Source organism: Hyla sarda, chromosome 1 (genome assembly GCF_029499605.1).
Source record: "Hyla sarda isolate aHylSar1 chromosome 1, aHylSar1.hap1, whole genome shotgun sequence".
Classification (NCBI taxonomy): Eukaryota; Metazoa; Chordata; class Amphibia; order Anura; family Hylidae; genus Hyla; species Hyla sarda.
The window spans coordinates 442,152,257-442,170,993 of NC_079189.1; the positions used below are offsets into that span (position 1 = coordinate 442,152,257).

The 18,737-nt window shown below is 40.2% G+C and overlaps 1 protein-coding gene across 1 annotated transcript in view; it reads left to right on the top strand.

Annotated features, from left to right (window-relative positions):
* LOC130283407 (uncharacterized) overlaps window positions 1–18,737 on the top strand; it is a 151,220-nt gene that overhangs the window by 93,885 nt on the left and 38,598 nt on the right. The window contains exons 3-5 of the mRNA XM_056532854.1: window positions 1,122–2,044; window positions 14,684–14,738; window positions 15,412–15,517. Coding sequence (XP_056388829.1) covers window positions 1,122–2,044; window positions 14,684–14,738; window positions 15,412–15,517 — 1,084 coding nt within the window. The remainder of the gene's footprint in view (window positions 1–1,121; window positions 2,045–14,683; window positions 14,739–15,411; window positions 15,518–18,737) is intronic.

Here is an 18,737-nt window from a genome sequence, read left to right on the forward strand (position 1 = left end):
CCAATAAAAGTTGTTTTTAGTGGATAAAAAAGAATGTAATAGCTAGATCTTTTTCTCCCCAAAATATGCTTTGCTGATGGTTAATGTTTGTGCATTGTATATGAAGCTATTGTATGCGCTAGAAAAGAAAAATGTTTCTAATCTCTTTTCTCATTTTTCTCTTTTATTAGCAGCCTCCCTCAGGTCCTCATTCAGCCATTCTGCAATATTTGACAAAAAATAAATAAAAAATAGCGCAGTCTGCAATGCTATTCTGGAACCTCAAAGCACACAATGAAGTATATGAGGTTCTTTAGTGTCAGTTTTAAAGCAAAAACAGTCATCTGTTCAACCACACTAAACCCAATAAATACACTGTGTTATAGTGTGTTTTGAACAGGAGACCCATGAGAGGTTAATGGGTTAAAAACATACCTGCACTCCAGAGATCTGTCCCTCCGAAGATCTTCTTCCATCTTCAGTGAATTGCACGCTGGAGGTAGGCCCGCCGGCTCAATTTGAATAAACATTGTCACGGGTCATGTGAGCGCTTATTCGGCGCAGTGCTCACATGACTCACGGCAATAAATATTCATATAGGGCTGGCGGGCCCACCTCCAGCATGCAATTTACTGAAGATGGAAGAAGATCTTCGGAGGGACAGATCTCTGGAGTGCAGGTACGTATTTAACCCATTAACCCCTCATCGGTCTCCTGTTCACCCACACTATAACCAAATGTATTGGGTTTAGTGTGGGTGAACAGATGACTGTTTTCCTTTTAATCCATTGGTATACTTGTCACAGCTTTATTGGTTCTTTTATAAATATGTGATATGACACCAGTAAGGTAGAAAAGTCAAATGAATAAAAATCACAATAAGTAGTTTTATTTACCAAAATGAATAAAACCTGACATTTTGAGAGTGGTAATGACTGATGGTTTTATATGTTTTTCTTGGCAGTAACCTTCGCTGACAGATTAAACAGAGCAGAACTAGAACTTGTGTACATCAGTACATCTCTACCCATCTGTTAATAGTTTTGCATGGTTTCTAGGCCCTAACATTGTGTTTTGTGTGTATGAAGCATATATTATGTGACTTCTGAAGATTTTATTTTCTTTCTTTGCTATTTTTATAGGTGTATTATGATTGTGGAGCTGTACTGTACCCCTCGGGCAGAGACCTTATTTTATCTTCAGGATTTCCCAACAACTACCTCCCTGGTTCTCACTGTCTGTGGCAGATCTTAGTTCCTGCAGGTTACACTATTGTGCTGGAAACTCTGGATTTTGATGTATTTGATAGTGCCAGTGATGATGAATCTCCAACCAGCTATATCTTTCCTGAATCTAGTTCTCACTCAGAGTACAAACAAGATAGAAAGGACACTGATACAAAAGCTGATTTGACAAACAATATAAAAATAGAGCTGACAGTAGAAAAGGTGGTTTATGAAAATGGGTCCAGCAAGCAAGTGTCCATAGAAACATGGTCCAAGACTGAGAACAAAAATAGACCAATGACAGAATTGCAAGGTTTGGCGACAGATCAAAACCTTGTCAGTCCGATGCCAAGCACAATTTCTGCTGCCACAGGGAAATATGAAAGCCTGACTGACGAAATCAACAAACCAATGTATCTTCTAGCAGCAGTCACAAATAGAATGGCAACAGAGGTGAGTGAAGGTGCACGATCCATAAGCATTGGAACTGACCCCTTCACTATACCACCTCCAGTACCGGAAATGTGCCCAATTGATGTCCTCTATATCACTGACCTGGTTACTTACTCTTCTCGATTTTGTGGATCCATTTCTCCCATAAATAAAATTCTGACCTTTGGGTCTCCAGTTGAGATGACCGAGGTGATTTTGGAGCTTATTACAGCCACTAACCGTGGCCGTGGCTTTGCAATACTCTTGTCTTACCATAACCAGTCTTTGGTGACCACTATGGGTGTACAGGAAAGACGGGGCAGGGAAGGTGTAGTGCTGTTGGCTGTGATTGCTGCTACCATCTCATTTGCTTTGGTACTTCTGCTGGTACTTTGCTTGTCTTATAGGTAAGAGTATTTCAATACGGTTTTTAAAATGTACAATTTTATATGCTTTGATATGTAGTTCTGTAAAAAAAAATTGATACTTAAGTCATGTATTGCTAGGTTGGATTCACACTCCCCTAATATAGAAGTATTTTAGTGTCCATGTTATAACTGCAAGTCCCAGCCTAGCTGCAGCTCTGACGACCTGAACTGACAGCTGTCTATTTAGGTCATTAGATCTGAGGTCGGGCGGGGACTTGTGGTTTTAATACAAATGTGAAGAATTCATCCATAGACAAGTGTGGACCTAGCCAGAGTTAACCATCAATTAACAAATGACCTCTGCATAGCTCTTTATGATATGGCATGTACAAATGCTAGTTTGTTATAATTTAGTCCTCATGCACATGTTTTTTTAATTTTTTTAAGCTCTATACAATCTTTAGTTGGAATCAAAATATGTCACCTGTATAGGTGGAAGGCCTTTATGATGTATATACTCCTGAATGAATTCCATCAAATACTGTACTAATCCAACTAATCCAAATGGCGGCATAATACATTAAATGCCATGTGTATAGATGTATTCTCTCCTAGAAGCATAGGCAAAAGGTCTTTACATATGGCATTTGACAGAGCAGTGAACAGTGGTGAAGAACTTCTTGAGCTGAAGTTGGCTCATGTATGCTCTGTCCTTTGGATTGGCCCTGGCAAAAGGGTCCATTTCCAAATTGGCCATTCACATAATTGGGTAATTGAAGAAATCCAGCAGCTGCCTGTCTGTTACATCAGGAGGCTTGATGAAATTATAACCTTTTGTGTGTCATTAGTCAGTCCTAATAACATGCCCTATTTATTCCAACTGTGTGGCCAAATCCCTGTACCTCAAAGCTTGTCCAAGTTGGCTATTCATGTTAATGTTCAAACTGTAAAACTCATCAGCTCACTGTCATAGAGTGTGCTTAATGTAATACTGCGAGTAATGTGAAAAATAAATGTATGACCTTTCCAGGGAGAACTAAAAAGAAATGACATCCTGAAAACAATCATTACAAATCATAGTTTAATTCTATATATCTTAATGCTTTCAGTAGGTCGTCTTATTCATTCATACAATAGCACAGTTTACATTTATAACCATGTTCACCTATGTGTGTATGTATTTATTTCTGTTCAGCTTATTTTATGTTTTCCTGACAGACTTATGGTGGTTTTAATAAGGAGCCACTTATGTTAGGTCAATTTCAAAGACCTAGATCATGTAGCATATAATGGATTTATGAGGTTGATGCAAAATTGTCAGTAGTGTATTCCCATTCCAGTCTGCAGTGTCTATTGTACTTGGCTGTGTTCTTTTCTCACAGGCCACAGGGTTTATGTGGGCCATCAAGCAGGCACAGGGAAGGCACAGTGCGTGCTGCCAATGACTGTCTTTGCTGGCTCATCTCTGTCTGCCACTGTCTAGGAGATACGGGACTGTATTCCTTGTTTACTGTGTGCTATGTTTGAAAGGGTCATTTGTTAGTTAGCCAGGAATTCTAACCCTATTCGGTCAATGTGAGTTGGTCTGAAAGAATGCCTTCCTTTTATCCACTCCTATGAAGTGCCCTGCCAACATGAGGCGAGACCAAAAGTATTCCACACATGAAATGCGATTATGACCTAATATTATGTATTCTGTCCATTAGAAATTCCCTGGTTCTATGTTATTGGGTCAAATGTCCCGTAGAAAGTTTAATCATATTATGCACTCCTCAACATTAAAACTGCAGCACCAAGAAGGACAAGCTATGATATTCTGGAGCCATAAGATTATGTGGAAGTAGCAGGTGTCACTAAGATCTGCAAAATATCACATTGTTAGGCATTTAGCTCCAGTGGAATAAAAGCCAGATGAAGAAAAGCATTTTGAAACCTCAGAATTCAGATCAAGTCAGTACAGTATGATTGTGTGATGACCCATTTGTAAATCTGCCAGTCCCAGTTATAACTACTCGCCACAAACTGAGAGGGACAGAATCCTTGAACTGAGAGATCATAATTTATCACTTGCTTATCACTGTAGGGGAGACTAAGACTATGACTAAGTATAATGAAAGCAAGAGATGCAGAGTGTAGATTGTCTGCACAGATTAATTGTGAGAAGTATGGTATAGTGATCCATTCTGTACGCCAAGTGAAACTGGAGGTCACATATCAGTTCTAGGGTGTTAAACATTGTCTATGCAAACCATCAGAAGGCGCTTGCATAACATTGGGCTAGAATCCAGACATCAAGCACCAGGTGTTTCATTGACCTAACCCCAAGATGACAATGGAGCTGGAATGGAGGTCTGTCCTCTTCAGCAATGAGTCCCACTCTTGTCTCGACTGCAGTGATAGCCAGACTACATGGGCCACACCATGAAGAAGCCTTCAGCCGGGAATGTCACAGGTCCTATTCCCGGGATTATTGTGTGGGGCAAACATATCTACCATAGCTAGACCCCTCTAGTTATCATTCCAGGTACACTAAGCTTGGCATTACATTAATTTGGTCATAAAACTAATTGTACAGCTATTTCTTCAAAATTTCCTAGGAATAAATTTATTAACATAACGTCATGCCATTTCTTGCTCAGGTTACCAGGAGCAGCCTGCATGGCCCAAGTCTATGTTCACACTGGGGAATGTCCGCACTGAGAATCTCTGTGGGGACATTCCCCTGAATGCGGACTGCTCAGGAATGTGCTGTCTCATAGATGGCAATGCATTCCATGCATTGTCCTCAGAAAGAATAGACACACAGCAGACTCCCATTAAAATAGTACTCTCTTGCTGTGGAATCTCCATGCTGAGTTCCAATGAGGAATTCCACACAGAAATTCCATTGTGTGAGCATAGCCTAAAGGTGCAATAATGGCCTGCAGCATCTCCAGACTTGTCTTCCATCGAGCACATCTAAAAAAGAAAAAGAAGCACTCCATAGTGCATTAACCGGGCAAATGGAATTTCACAGTAGTTTACTGGAAGCGCTTACCCGGTAAGTTGTGCTAGTGTACCAGGCACAACACTGTTAAGAGTTTCCAAAATGCAGCCAGTCCCGCCACCACAAAGGTGTAATGGTAACAGCAACCTCCAAATACTCCCAAGGGACTTCAATAGGCGCAGAAAGGATGAGGGGTAATAGTTGTATAGGTAATAGCATTTATTTGCAGAACAACGCGTTTCGACGCCAGGACGGGCGTCTTTCTTAAGTTCATAGCAAATGTTAACAAAGGGACATATTTATACAAAAAACAGACAAAAAGGTAATCAACTCACAATGGGTGGTTACTCCGTCTGTGCCAAACCGGATGTGGTAATCAGAATCACGGCGCATAGACGGAAGTAATTAGACGGACTCCATACGGACAACATAGGGTAAGTGTATATAAAAATATAAATATACATTTAAAAATAGAGAAATACATAAATCAATTACTGTAAAGATCTAGCAACAACAAGGTACACTGGTCAAATTAGTATTATGTGAGGTTTTCAATTGTCTCATTCAACCCATCAGGATGGAGACATTTAAGTTTAAAGATCCAGTAGGACTCTTTATGGATCAGTTTTCGAAAACGATCTCTTTGGTCTATAGAAATGACATCAATAATAGAGAGTTTCAATAAATCAGGGTTGCTGTTATGTTTGTGTGAAAAGTGACGTGACACACTATGCAAGAGGAAATTTTTCCTAATGTTGAACCGGTGTGCGTTCATGCGGGACCGCACCGTCTGAACGGTGCGGCCCACATACTGTAGCCCACAAGGACATTCTAACAGATAAACTGCATAGTTAGTATCACAGTTATAATTCTGTCTGATGTGGAATAATTCATTTGTAATATTAGATTTAAAAGTAATATAATTTTCTTGTATGATTATGCAACACAAACATCTTTTTTTCTTGCAACTAGTGGACCCTGGTTTCTGTATTTGTGTCTGTTGTTTTGCTATAGTCTTATCTCTATATTTACTAGGGGCCAGATAATTATGCAGAGACATAGGTTTTCGAAATGTAATACGGGGTTGGTCCGGTACCAGATCTTTTAAAATAGGATCACTTTTTACAATAGGCCAGTGTTAAGAGTTTTCCTTATTGTGTCAGAAGCACAGTTAAAAGTAGTTAAAAAATTATGTTTGATCGTGTTTTCAATTGGTTCCACTAAATCTTTATTTTTACCCTTTGGTTCTATAAGTTGTTGTTGTTGTTTCAGATTTTTTGTTTTATTATAAGCTTGCACCAGAATTTGTTTCGGATAGTTTTTTTCCTGAAAACGTTTTTGTAAAATTTTTGATTGAACTTTAAAATCGGCATCATCGGTGCAGTTCTTACGAATTCTGAGGTACTGGCCATACGGCACATTACGTAGCCACTTAGGATAGTGGCAACTATAATAATTTAAAAAGCTATTGACATCAACTTGTTTAAAAAACTGGCCATTTTAAAACTAAAACTTTTTTTAAACAAGTTGATGTCAATAGCTTTTTAAATTATTATAGTTGCCACTATCCTAAGTGGCTACGTAATGTGCCGTATGGCCAGTACCTCAGAATTCGTAAGAACTGCACCGATGATGCCGATTTTAAAGTTCAATCAAAAATTTTACAAAAACGTTTTCAGGAAAAAAACTATCCGAAACAAATTCTGGTGCAAGCTTATAATAAAACAAAAAATCTGAAACAACAACAACTTATAGAACCAAAGGGTAAAAATAAAGATTTAGTGGAACCAATTGAAAACACGATCAAACATAATTTTTTAACTACTTTTAACTGTGCTTCTGACACAATAAGGAAAACTCTTATCAAACACTGGCCTATTGTAAAAAGTGATCCTATTTTAAAAGATCTGGTACCGGACCAACCCCGTATTACATTTCGAAAACCTATGTCTCTGCATAATTATCTGGCCCCTAGTAAATATAGAGATAAGACTATAGCAAAACAACAGACACAAATACAGAAACCAGGGTCCACTAGTTGCAAGAAAAAAAGATGTTTGTGTTGCATAATCATACAAGAAAATTGTATTACTTTTAAATCTAATATTACAAATGAATTATTCCACATCAGACAGAATTATAACTGTGATACTAACTATGCAGTTTATCTGTTAGAATGTCCTTGTGGGCTACAGTATGTGGGCCGCACCGTTCAGACGGTGCGGTCCCGCATGAACGCACACCGGTTCAACATTAGGAAAAATTTCCTCTTGCATAGTGTGTCACGTCACTTTTCACACAAACATAACAGCAACCCTGATTTATTGAAACTCTCTATTATTGATGTCATTTCTATAGACCAACGAGATCGTTTTCGAAAACTGATCCATAAAGAGTCCTACTGGATCTTTAAACTTAAATGTCTCCATCCTGATGGGTTGAATGAGACAATTGAAAACCTCACATAATACTAATTTGACCAGTGTACCTTGTTGTTGCTAGATCTTTACAGTAATTGATTTATGTATTTCTCAATTTTTTTTATACACTTACCCTATGTTGTCCATATGGAGTCCGTCTAATTACTTCCATCTATGCGCCGTGATTCTGATTACCACATCCGGTTTGGCACAGACGGAGTAACCACCCATTGTGAGTTGATTACCTTTTTGTCTGTTTTTTGTATAAATATGTCCCTTTGTTAACATTTGCTATGAACTTGAGAAAGACGCCCGTCCTGGCGTCGAAACGCGTTGATCTGCAAATAAATGCTATTACCTATACAACTATTACCCCTCATCCTTTCTGCGCCTATTGAAGTCCCTAGGGAGTATTTGGAGGTTGCTGTTATCGAGCACATCTAGGAAGTCATTGGTCAGCAGTTTGAATGGAAGCTGCAAGCAGTGTATAATTTGAAGATTTGTGTGCCCAAGTGCATTTAGTGTTGCAATTTCAATGTTCAGGAGTATAGATCTATACAGGGGCGTATGCTGGATTTTAGGGTTTTGAAGGATTTTATGGATCTGCTGCTAATGTTGTAAGGCCAGATACAACAGGAAACCGTCACAGTTGTTATGGATCAGAGCTATTTTAAGAGCATGAGGAGGACTTACATAATATTGTGCAGGTCGTTATAGTTTTATGGTTGATTGGTGCTTTTACATTCTAATACACACATATATGCTTTGAGCCCAATGCCTAATATCTGTGTGGAAGATTTAGATGCAGTTTATACCAAGGGTGGAACAGGGAACAGGCCTCCTACCATTCACTCTTATAGGCTGCAGGTACTTCAGGTCTACAGCATACAAGCTCCCTGGGTGGGATCCCTGCACAGGTCAGTGAGATAATGTGATATCATGTGGAAATAGAATTGTAATACCCTCAACTGGTACCAGTTCCTCTTGGAAGTGTCAGCTCATCTACCCTTTAAATTTGCACACTGATTTGAGCTCCATTTTGCAGTTTGTTGTATATGAACTGCATGTTCAAGGTCAGCTAGGTCCTTTTTGCGAAGGCAAGTGTAATTATTGTGTCAATTCCTCTGAGCTCCAAAGCCATGGTGTGTTTTCTACATGTTTGATGCATCAGTGAAGTTGCCTTACTGGGTTCTGAGGTAGTTCTGAAAATTCAGAGCGGGCCAGCTCTGAGGACAATTATATTGGAGCATGGTCTGATGAGTATGTGATGGATTCCTGAAGTAATAGTAAAGAAAATAATTAATTACTATAATAATATAGTGCCAACAAATTATGCGGCACTTTACAAATTTTGGGGGTACAAATACAGACAAATATGAGACCTTACAATTACACACCAAGGCTGCCTTCACATCAAGATTAATGCCTCCGATGCACAGATGACATTACTAAAGCTCAATTAAGCTGCAATCGTATCTATGCACGGACAGGCACAGACTCTGTCCGAGTCAAGAGTCGGATACGTTCAGAAAACTACCCAAACATAGTCACTAACTGACTATGATTGAGTGTGTGCTGGCCATAGGAGTGGATGGTTCTGTGCCTGTCCATGCACACATACGATTACAGCAGATAGAAATGGTATCTGTGCATCAGAAGCACTAATCGTGATGTGTATGCAGCCTAAATATTTAAAAGAGGAGTGAGGTTCCTGCTCGCGAAAGCTTACAATCTATGAATGTAATAATTCAGGACAGTGTCTTGTGTACGTGTGTATGGTAAGTGTACTCTCTGTCAGTGCCCAGGATTGCAGAGATCCAGCTGTGCAAGCAAAGTGTTAAACACAGATGAAAAGGGCGATATTGGGCCAGGTTTACTGATCCATGCAGTAATGGGTAAGATGACTTGTTTAAATTGCCCAGTAGGCAGCAAAATTATTGTCTGTGATGTAGGGGAAGGGGAGTCTTTTGTTAAAGAAGATGGTGACTTCCCTGTGCTTGGAGGTATATGTGGCCTCAATACACTGGTTTAACCATGCCATTTTAATGGTTGGGTGATTATCTGTTTTCCAGTGGCCTTCTTGTAGGAAGATGATGTTTTCTTTTAGCCTTTTAAGGTGTTTTTGTATTCTTGTTCTCCTTTGGGGGTGTGGTAAAAGTGCTAGCATTATGTGTAGTTGGTTACTCTTCCATACTCCCTGAAACTGTATGAGTGCCAGATGAGTGCCACTGGATGTGGTCCACTCCCATCCCAGCATGTAGGGAAGGACACATGATGCTGAGGGACCCACAGCCAAAGTCTACAAGAATGAAGCTAGGGAGAAAAGTTAACAAAGGAAAATAATTAAATTGGCATAATGATCCTGGAAGATCACAATTTTGAGGCCACCACATGTTGGCAATTATGTGATCAGAATTAATTCTATGGACTAATTCTGTGATGAATAGAGCAGGTCCAGTGTCAAGTCCTAGGCTATGGGGATATCAGAGGTGACAAAGTGAAGGTTGTAACACTTAAGTGATTCTGGTATGGCCACAAAATGGAATTTATTTCTGACATCTGTTTTCAAGGTTATGTCATGTGTCCTGGATAGCTTGGAGAGGTCTTCCTTTAAATGAGAACTTTCTTGCAAAGTGTCCAAGGATGATTTAGCTTATAACATTGCGGACGTCGAGTAATTAAATCCCAGGTCATTATTCGTGATCTGTGCTAGAGCTGGAGCCAGTGGTATCCATCAGGGATTTAATGTGGTCCAGGTACCTCAGAGATCAGGAAGGAACATAGGTAGGAGCCAAAAGAAAAGAGGTGAAAGGTTCTTCTGGTGTATAAATTATTTTTTGCTAGTTTACAAACATGAGACACTATTTGCAGATTTGAGAATGTAATATACTTGGGCACTGAAACCTTACTTGTCTGAAGTCCTCCTGTGCCCCTAAGGCTAAGTTTCCACTTGTTTTTTTTCCTGCAGTTTTTGGAAAACTGCCACTGCAATTTTTAATCCAAAGTCAGAAGTGGATCCATAAGGGAGGAGACGTGTAAGTCCTTCCTTTTATATGTCCTATTCCTTTTGAATACACTAATGGCTTTGGCTCAAAAACTGCAGTGGCAGTATTCCAAAAACTGCCAGAAAATAATCAAGTGGAAACTTAGCTTAAAACTTGTGTCCCTAAAGAAAAGTTCATGGGATGAATCATGCATAGAAAAAATAGAATAACAATGTTGGTGTCAAAATCTAGAATAAAGCTATTTGCTTATATTAACCTCCAGATTTCACCTCCAAACATCTCCTGTAACCTTTCCCTGTGTGTTTGAGACATGTTAAAAGGGACTGACTGTATGGCCCAGGTTATTAATTAATCTAAATATCTTCACAGTCTTAGAGCCTGCAAGTGAAATCCAAAAACCCCTGTCATTTAGAAAATTCTACACTGCTCAAAAAAATAAATAAAGGGAACACTAGGATAACACATCCTAGATCTGAATGAATGAACTAATCGTATGAAATACTTTCATCTTTACATAGTTGAATGTGCTGACAACAAAATCAAACAAAAGTTATCATTGTAAATCAAATGTATCAACCCATGTAGGTCTGGATATGGAGTCACACTCAAAATCAAAGTGGAAAACTACACTACAGGCTGATCCAACTTTGATGTAATGTCCTTAAAACTAGTCAAAATGAGGCTCAGTAGTGTGTGTGGCCTCCAGGTGCCCGTATGACCTCCCTACAATGCCTGGGCATGCTCCTGATGGAGTGCCAACTCCTTGACAGTCTGTGGTGCAAGGTGGTGTTGGTGGATGGATCCAGACATGATGTCCAAGATCTGCTCAATCAGATTCAGGTCTGGGGAATGGGCAGCCATAGCATCAAAGCCTTCCTCTTGCAGGAACTGCTGACACACTCCAGCCACATGAGGTCTAGCAGTGTCTTGCATTAAGAGGAACCCAGGTCCAACCGCACCAGCATATGGTCTCACAAGGGGTCTGAGGATCTCATCTCTGTACCTAATGCCAGTCAGGCTACCTCTGGCAAGCACATGGAGGGCTGTGCGGCCCCCCAAAGAAATGCCACCCCTCACCATTACTCAGCAGCAGAACATTCTCCACGGCATCTCCAGACTCTGTCACATCTGTCACATGTGCTCAGTGTGAACCTGCTTTCATCTGTGAAGAGCACAGGGCGCCAGTGGCGAATTTGCCAATCCTGGTGTTCTCTGGCAAATGCCAAATGTCCTGCACGGTTTTGGACTGTAAGCACAACCCCCACCTGTGGACATTGGGCCCTCATACCACCCTCATGGAGTCTGTTTCTGACCATTTGAGTGGACACATGCACATTTGTGGCCTGCTGGAGGTAATTTTGTAGGGCTCTGGCAGTGCTCCTCCTTGCACAAAGGCGGAGGTAGCAGTCCTGCTGCTAGTTTGTTGCCCTCCTATGGCCTTCTACACACCTCCTGATGTACTGGCCTGTCTCCTGGTAGCGCCTCCATGCTCTGGACACTACGCGGACAGACACAGAAAACCTTCTTGCCACAGCTCGCATTGATATGCCCTCTTGGATGAGCTGCACTGCCTTGTCACTTGTGTGGGTTGTAGACTCCGTCTCATGCTACCACTAGAGTGAAAGCACCGCATAAAAAAGTGACAAAAACATCAGCCAGGAAGCATAGGAACTGAGAAGTGGTCTGTGGTCTCCACCTGCAGAACTGCTCCTTTATTGGGGGTGTCTTGTTAATTGCCTATAATTTCCACCTGTTGTCTGTTCCATTTGCACAACAGCATGTGAAATTGATTGACAATCAGTGTTGCTTCCTTAGTGGACAGTGTAATTTCCCAGAAATGTGATTGACTTGGAGTTACATTGTGTTGTTTAAGTGTTCCCTCTATTTTTTTCAGCAGTGTATATCAGTATGTTGCTTTTTACATTTTTATACCAGATTGTTCCTTTTTTTTGCATCAGATAACCCCTTTACTGTTTTTACAGCATCGAAGAGGGTGTGGCATGTCAATTTTGTATGTATGTATATATATATACTTTGGAGGAGATTTATCAAAACCTATGCAGAGGAAAAGTTGACCAGTTGCCCATTTTCATTTAAATTTTTTTTTTTTTTTTAAATGTGAAACAATCTGGTAACTATGGGCAACTGGTGAACTTTTCATCTGCACAGGTTTTGATAAATCTCCCCCTTTGACCATGCTCCCAGAAGTGTTTATTCACATGTCTGTAAAATGGCTAATCTATCTAATTGGCAAAAATGTGATTTGGATTCCATGTGGGTGGAAATCTTCTTTATGGCCTTATTCACTTCTTCGTTGTTCCTTCTGCTGGTCTTCTCCATCACCAACAGCACCTGACCATTGACTTCCATCCAGCAAATCATGGTGTCCTGCATTTTGCTGGATGGAATAGGGCAGCATGCTGCAGTCTTGTGTTTATGTCAAAATATGTGACTGCATCTTGTAACAGAACTTTCAAAATAATTGTTAACACAGCCTTACTATGACCTATAATTATGACTTATTAATGCAAGTTTATTTGCATTAGTGCTATATACTGAATGTATCAAGGTGAACAGTCTGTGTTTGGTGTCCAAAAGTACAATAATGCAACTTAAATCAACCGGTGCCAGAAAGTTAAACAGATTTGTAAATGACTTCTATTAAAAAATCTTAATCCTTCCTGTACTTATTAGCTGCTGAAAACTACAGCGGAAATTCTTTTCTTTTTGAAACACAGAACTGTCTGGTGACATCACGAGCACAGTGCTCTCTGCTGACATCTCTGTCCATTTTATGAACTGTCCAGAACAGCATATATTTACTATGGGGATTTCCTTTTACCCTGGACAGTTCCTAAAAAATGGACAGAGATGTCAGCAGAGAGCACTGTGCTCGTGATTCAGCAGACAGCTCTGTGTTTCAAATGGAAAAGAATTTCCACTGTAGTATTCAGCAGCTAATAAGTACAGGAAGGATTAAGATTTTTTAATAGAAGTAATTTACAAATCTGTTTAACTTTCTGGCACCAGTTGATTTAAAAAAAAAAAAAAAAAAGTTTTTCACCGGAGTACCCCTTTAATAAAATGTTGTTAGCCATATTTCACAGATATCTTCATATTAGCTGAGCTGCCTGGCCTGTTGTTGTGATGTTCCGCCACACTCTTTGAAAGCACAACTCCCTCAATACACCCCTTTCCCCTCCTGTTTTCCTGTTTGCTGAGGACCAGACCATTTATGTGAAGGGGGAGGGGGGGTTATATTACTGCTCATTCGATTTCAAGGCAACATGAAGTCTTCTTAAGATAAGACCATTTGTGAGCCTGTTCTGACTGAAATTATTGTGACTGAGAAAAGCTTCCTTCTGCCTTGACATCTAATGAGCAGTAACATGAACTCCCACCTTCACATTACTGATCTCTTCCTGAGCCAGGAGGGGAGGGGGGAGCAAGGACAGGGACACTGATTGTGATGTGATGTCACAGCTAAAAGGGGGAGATCAAAGCTAATATGGAGAGATCTTTGCAGTATGGCTCATAATATTGTATTAAGTAAGTGGCGTCATTATACTTTTTAACCAAACACAGGTTTCTTTTCCTGGACAATTCCTTTTAAGTTTATGCCTCCGTAGATATAGTTTAAATTTACCCTCTGAAGTTTCGTCTTTCCAAGGCAGCATTCAAAAGGATTACTAGTTTCTCTAGTACTCCTCTTTGCTCTCTCCTGTCTGATAGTACTCCTTTGTGCTCTCTCCTGTCTGATAGTACTCCTCTGTGCTCTCTCCTGTCTGATAGTACTCCTCTGTGCTCTCTCCTGTCTGATAGTACTCCTCTGTGCTCTCTCCTGTCTGATAGCACTCCTCTGTGCTCTCTCCTGTCTGATAGTAGTCCTCTGTGCTCTCTACTGTGCTCTCTCCTGTCTGATAGTACTCCTCTGTGCTCTCTCCTGTCTGATAGGACTCCTCTGTGCTCTCTCCTGTCTGATAGTACTCCTCTGTGCTCTCTCCTGTCTGATAGGACTCCTCTGTGCTCTCTCCTGTCTGATAGCACTCCTCTGTGCTCTCTCCTTTCTGATAGTACTCCTCTGTGCTCTCTCCTGTCTGACAGTACTCCAGACATTTGTATACAACTAATTTGTAGTGTAATCAAATGTGAGTTTAGTAGATGCTTATTTTAAATAGTAAAGGTGTATGTCAAATGAGAAACAAATGAAAAAACTTTTACATGTATGTTTATACTAATGTTAACTATTATATGTTGGGCCATTCAGGCAGAAAATATGTCACAAAAGAGAACACAGTGACAACCAGATAACTACACAAGTGGTAAGTATGCTCTTGGCACTAAAAGGAATGTTGCATGCTTTCTGATATATCTCTAGGACATGTAATTATACATTTGATATAGAGCATGTCAAAAGTATTTAGTATTTTAATGACAAAGCACTGTATGGATTAGCAACATTGCTGATTTCAGTGGAACCGGCTGACACTGACCAACTCACATTTATGGTGGCATCCAGTCTATACTTTGATGGCAGATGCTGGAGAAGAGTACGATCGGACAGATGGATTTCAACTTAAATAATAATTTTGTTCTCAGGAAGATAAGCACCCTCTATGAATGGATAGGGGAGAATTAACTTCTCCTCCACCAGTGTTCGATCGCACCAGTTATCACATGCCCCTGTGATGTAGATTTCAGCTAAAAGGTTTTTTTAATTTGGCAGACTTGCAAGATCCTGTCCACTTTTTAAAAGTGGGTGCCAGCACCGCATACCCCCCTCCAATTCGCTAATTTTTGCACAAATTCATATTTGCTTAAAAATTTGCAATATTTTTACCCCTGTTTTCAAAAGTGAAAGTAAGATGAAATCCCCCCCCCCCCCCTGCCCCCGATCTATTTACATTAAACTTGCTAAATACAGTTTGAACATACATGTTGATCTGACATTTCTGTTGTACCTATGGTGATATTCTGCTATCTGTATTCAATCAGAATGGAATACTGAATACAGCCCTAGATGTCAATGAGCTCCAGTTGGTGGTATCAGATGAAGACTTGCAGAAAGGGGAATTGGAACATGGCAGTCAGGTTGAGGGTGGTAAGAAATTCTCAGCTACGTTGCTCTTGTTTCTTATTTTGTCATCTCAAATATGAAATCTCTTATAATGTAGATACATATTGGCCCTGATTTACTATTGTAAACCCAACCTGTTGGGTTGTACGCCAGAATTTGGCGCATTGTGCCACAAATTGTGTCTTCACCAGAATTTGTGCCAAAAAAATCCAAAAACCCGACCAACTCTCCATTTTACTCAGAAACCTCCGGAAAAGGGTGTGGAAACTACGGTTTCCACAGACAATGTGGAGGATTTGAGCTGAGGAAAACCCCACAGCTCAGATCAGGTGTAAAGAAAGCAAAATGTAGGGAAACCTTGGTAAATACAGTGGAAAATACTTGTAGGGAGTTAAAACCCACAAAGAACACAACTCTCCACTCTTAGTAAATCATGGCTATTGTATATGCACAAAGTTATCAACTTTGTACCTATATATATATATATATATATATATATATATATATATATATATATAGATACAGCACAATCACCTTCCAATGCCAGAGAGTACTGAAGGGGCCAACTAATGCCACCATGCAAAGCCTACATATTACCTCTTTACTATATTATAAAATACTGTTATATGGTACGTTCACACATACGCAGATTTGATGCGCAGGATTTTCTGCTACAGATTTCAATGTAAATGAAATGACTGAGCACAGCTTCTAATCGGAAGTTACAAATCCTGCGCATCAAATCTGCACGTGATGTGTGAACGTACCATCGAGTGCATACAGTAATTTTTTTTAAATTTTCAAATAATACCCCAATTCGGAGTACAAATAATATAACCAAACAATGCCAAAATGATTGTCCCATACAGTGTGCATATAATATTGTCATGCATTGTTAAAATTGTGATGTTTATAGCAATATAAACAGGTTTAATTGTAAGGGACGAAGCCTCAGGGTCGATTCTAGCTTATTTCTCCCCAGATGTAAAATTTAAATGGTGCTCTCCTAAAAAAAAAATCTTAATATATCCAGGTTGCCAGTCACTTTGTTAGTCTCAAACTTGTAAATCTAATCCAGTCTAATGAAATCTTAAAGGAAAACTGTCATTAAATTCCCCGCACACTAACCAGAGGTACTGGCTGGTAGTGCAGGGGATGCTGATCAATATGCTGCCTACCATGCCTGGATCTGTCCTACATTTCACCCGATATCTTCATTATTCTTGATATGCAAATAATGGACTAACTGGCACTGGCGGGATTACAAGGCTCTATCTGGCTCTGTGAAGTCAGCACTGCCGGCTCATGAATATTCATGCCCTCCCTCTCCTCCCTGCTCTGTACAGGACTCAACTGCTCTGAGGCTTCTTCCGGGTGTACACAGGAAGCGGCACATGTGCAGTGGAGTCCTGTACAGAGCGGGGAGGAGAGGGAGAGGCGGAGGGAGGGCATGAATAACGGGCAAACGCCGGGACGGATCCATGAAGGTAGCATATTCATCAGCATCACCCGCCCTACCAGCCAGTACCTCTGGTTAGTGCGGGGGGAGTTTAGTGACAGTTTTCCTTTTAAATACTAATACTTGTAATGTATCATAATGCATTTTGCTGTAGCCAGCTGCATAGCAAATATCTTCCATGTTGCTCCACATGTTGAACCTGTCAGGTGGTTTAGGTTGCCCTGGATGATGACAGAGAAGAAAAAGCTGAGCTTTATGATATCTGGACTTATTGCTTTGCATGAAGCAATAATGCACCAAATCACATAAGTACAGCCAACACTCCTAGGAGAGACGGGAATTCCCCTAGACCTCTTAACCGCTTAACCCCTTAAGGACTCAGGGTTTTTCCTTTTTTGCACTTTCGTTTTTTCCTCCTTACCTTTAAAAAATCATAACCCTTTCAATTTTCCACCTAAAAATCCATATTATGGCTTATTTTTTGCGTCGCCAATTCTACTTTGCAGTGACATTAGTCATTTTACCCAAAAATGCACGGTGAAACGGAAAAAAAAATCATTGTGCGACAAAAGCGGAAAAAAAACGCCATTTTGTAACTTTTGGGGGCTTCCGTTTCTACGCAGTGCATATTTCGGTAAAAATTACACCTTATCATTATTCTGTAGGTCCATACGGTTAAAATGATACCCTACTTATATAGGTTTGATTTTGTCGCACTTCTGGAAAAAATCATAACTACATGCAGGAAAATTTATATGTTTAAAAATGTCATCTTCTGACCCCTATAACTTTTTAATTTTTCCACGTATGGGGCAGTATGAGGACTCATTTTTTGCGCCGTGATCTGAAGTTTTTATTGGTATGATTTTTGTTTTGATCTGACTTTTTGATCACTTTTTATTCATTTTTTAATGTTATAAAAAGTTACCAAAATAAGCTTTTTTGGACTTTGGAATTTTTTTGCGCGTACACCATTGACCGTACGGCTTAATTAATGATATATTTTTATAGTTTGGACATTTACGCACGCGGCGATACCACATATGTTTATTTTTATTTTTTTTACACTGTTTTATTTTTCTTATGGGAAAAGGGGGGTGATTCAAACTTTTATTAGGGAAGGGGTTAAATGACCTTTATTAACACTTTTTTTTTACTTTTTTTTTGCAGTGTTATAGGTCCCATAGGGACCTATAACACTGCACACACTGATCTCTCATCCTGATCACAGGCGTGTATTAACACGCCTGTGATCAGCATTATCGACGCTTGACTGCTCCTGCCTGGATCTCAGGCACGGAGCAGTCATTCGTCGATCGGACACCGAGGAGGCAGGTAAGAGCCCTCCCGGTGTCCGATCAGCTGTTCGGGACACCGCGATTTCACCGCGGCGGTCCCGAACAGCCCGACTGAGCAGCCGGGATACTTTCAGTTTCACTTCAGTTTCGCGATCGGCGATGTGTGGTATTAGCCGCGGGTCCCGGCCGTTGATTAGCGCCGGGACCCACGCGATATGATGCGGGATCGCGGCGCGATCCCGCTTCATATCGCGGGAGCCGGCGCAGGACGTAAATATACGTCCTGCGTCGTTAAGGGGTTAAGGACTGAGCGTTTTTCCGTTTTTGCATTTTCATTTTTTCCTCATCACCTTCTAAAAATCATAACGCTTTCAATTTTGCACATAAAATTCCATGGCTTATTTTTTGTGCCACCAATTCTACTTTGCAGTGAAATTAGTCATTTTACAAAAAAAATCCACAGCGAAACGAAAAAAAAGTGTGCAAC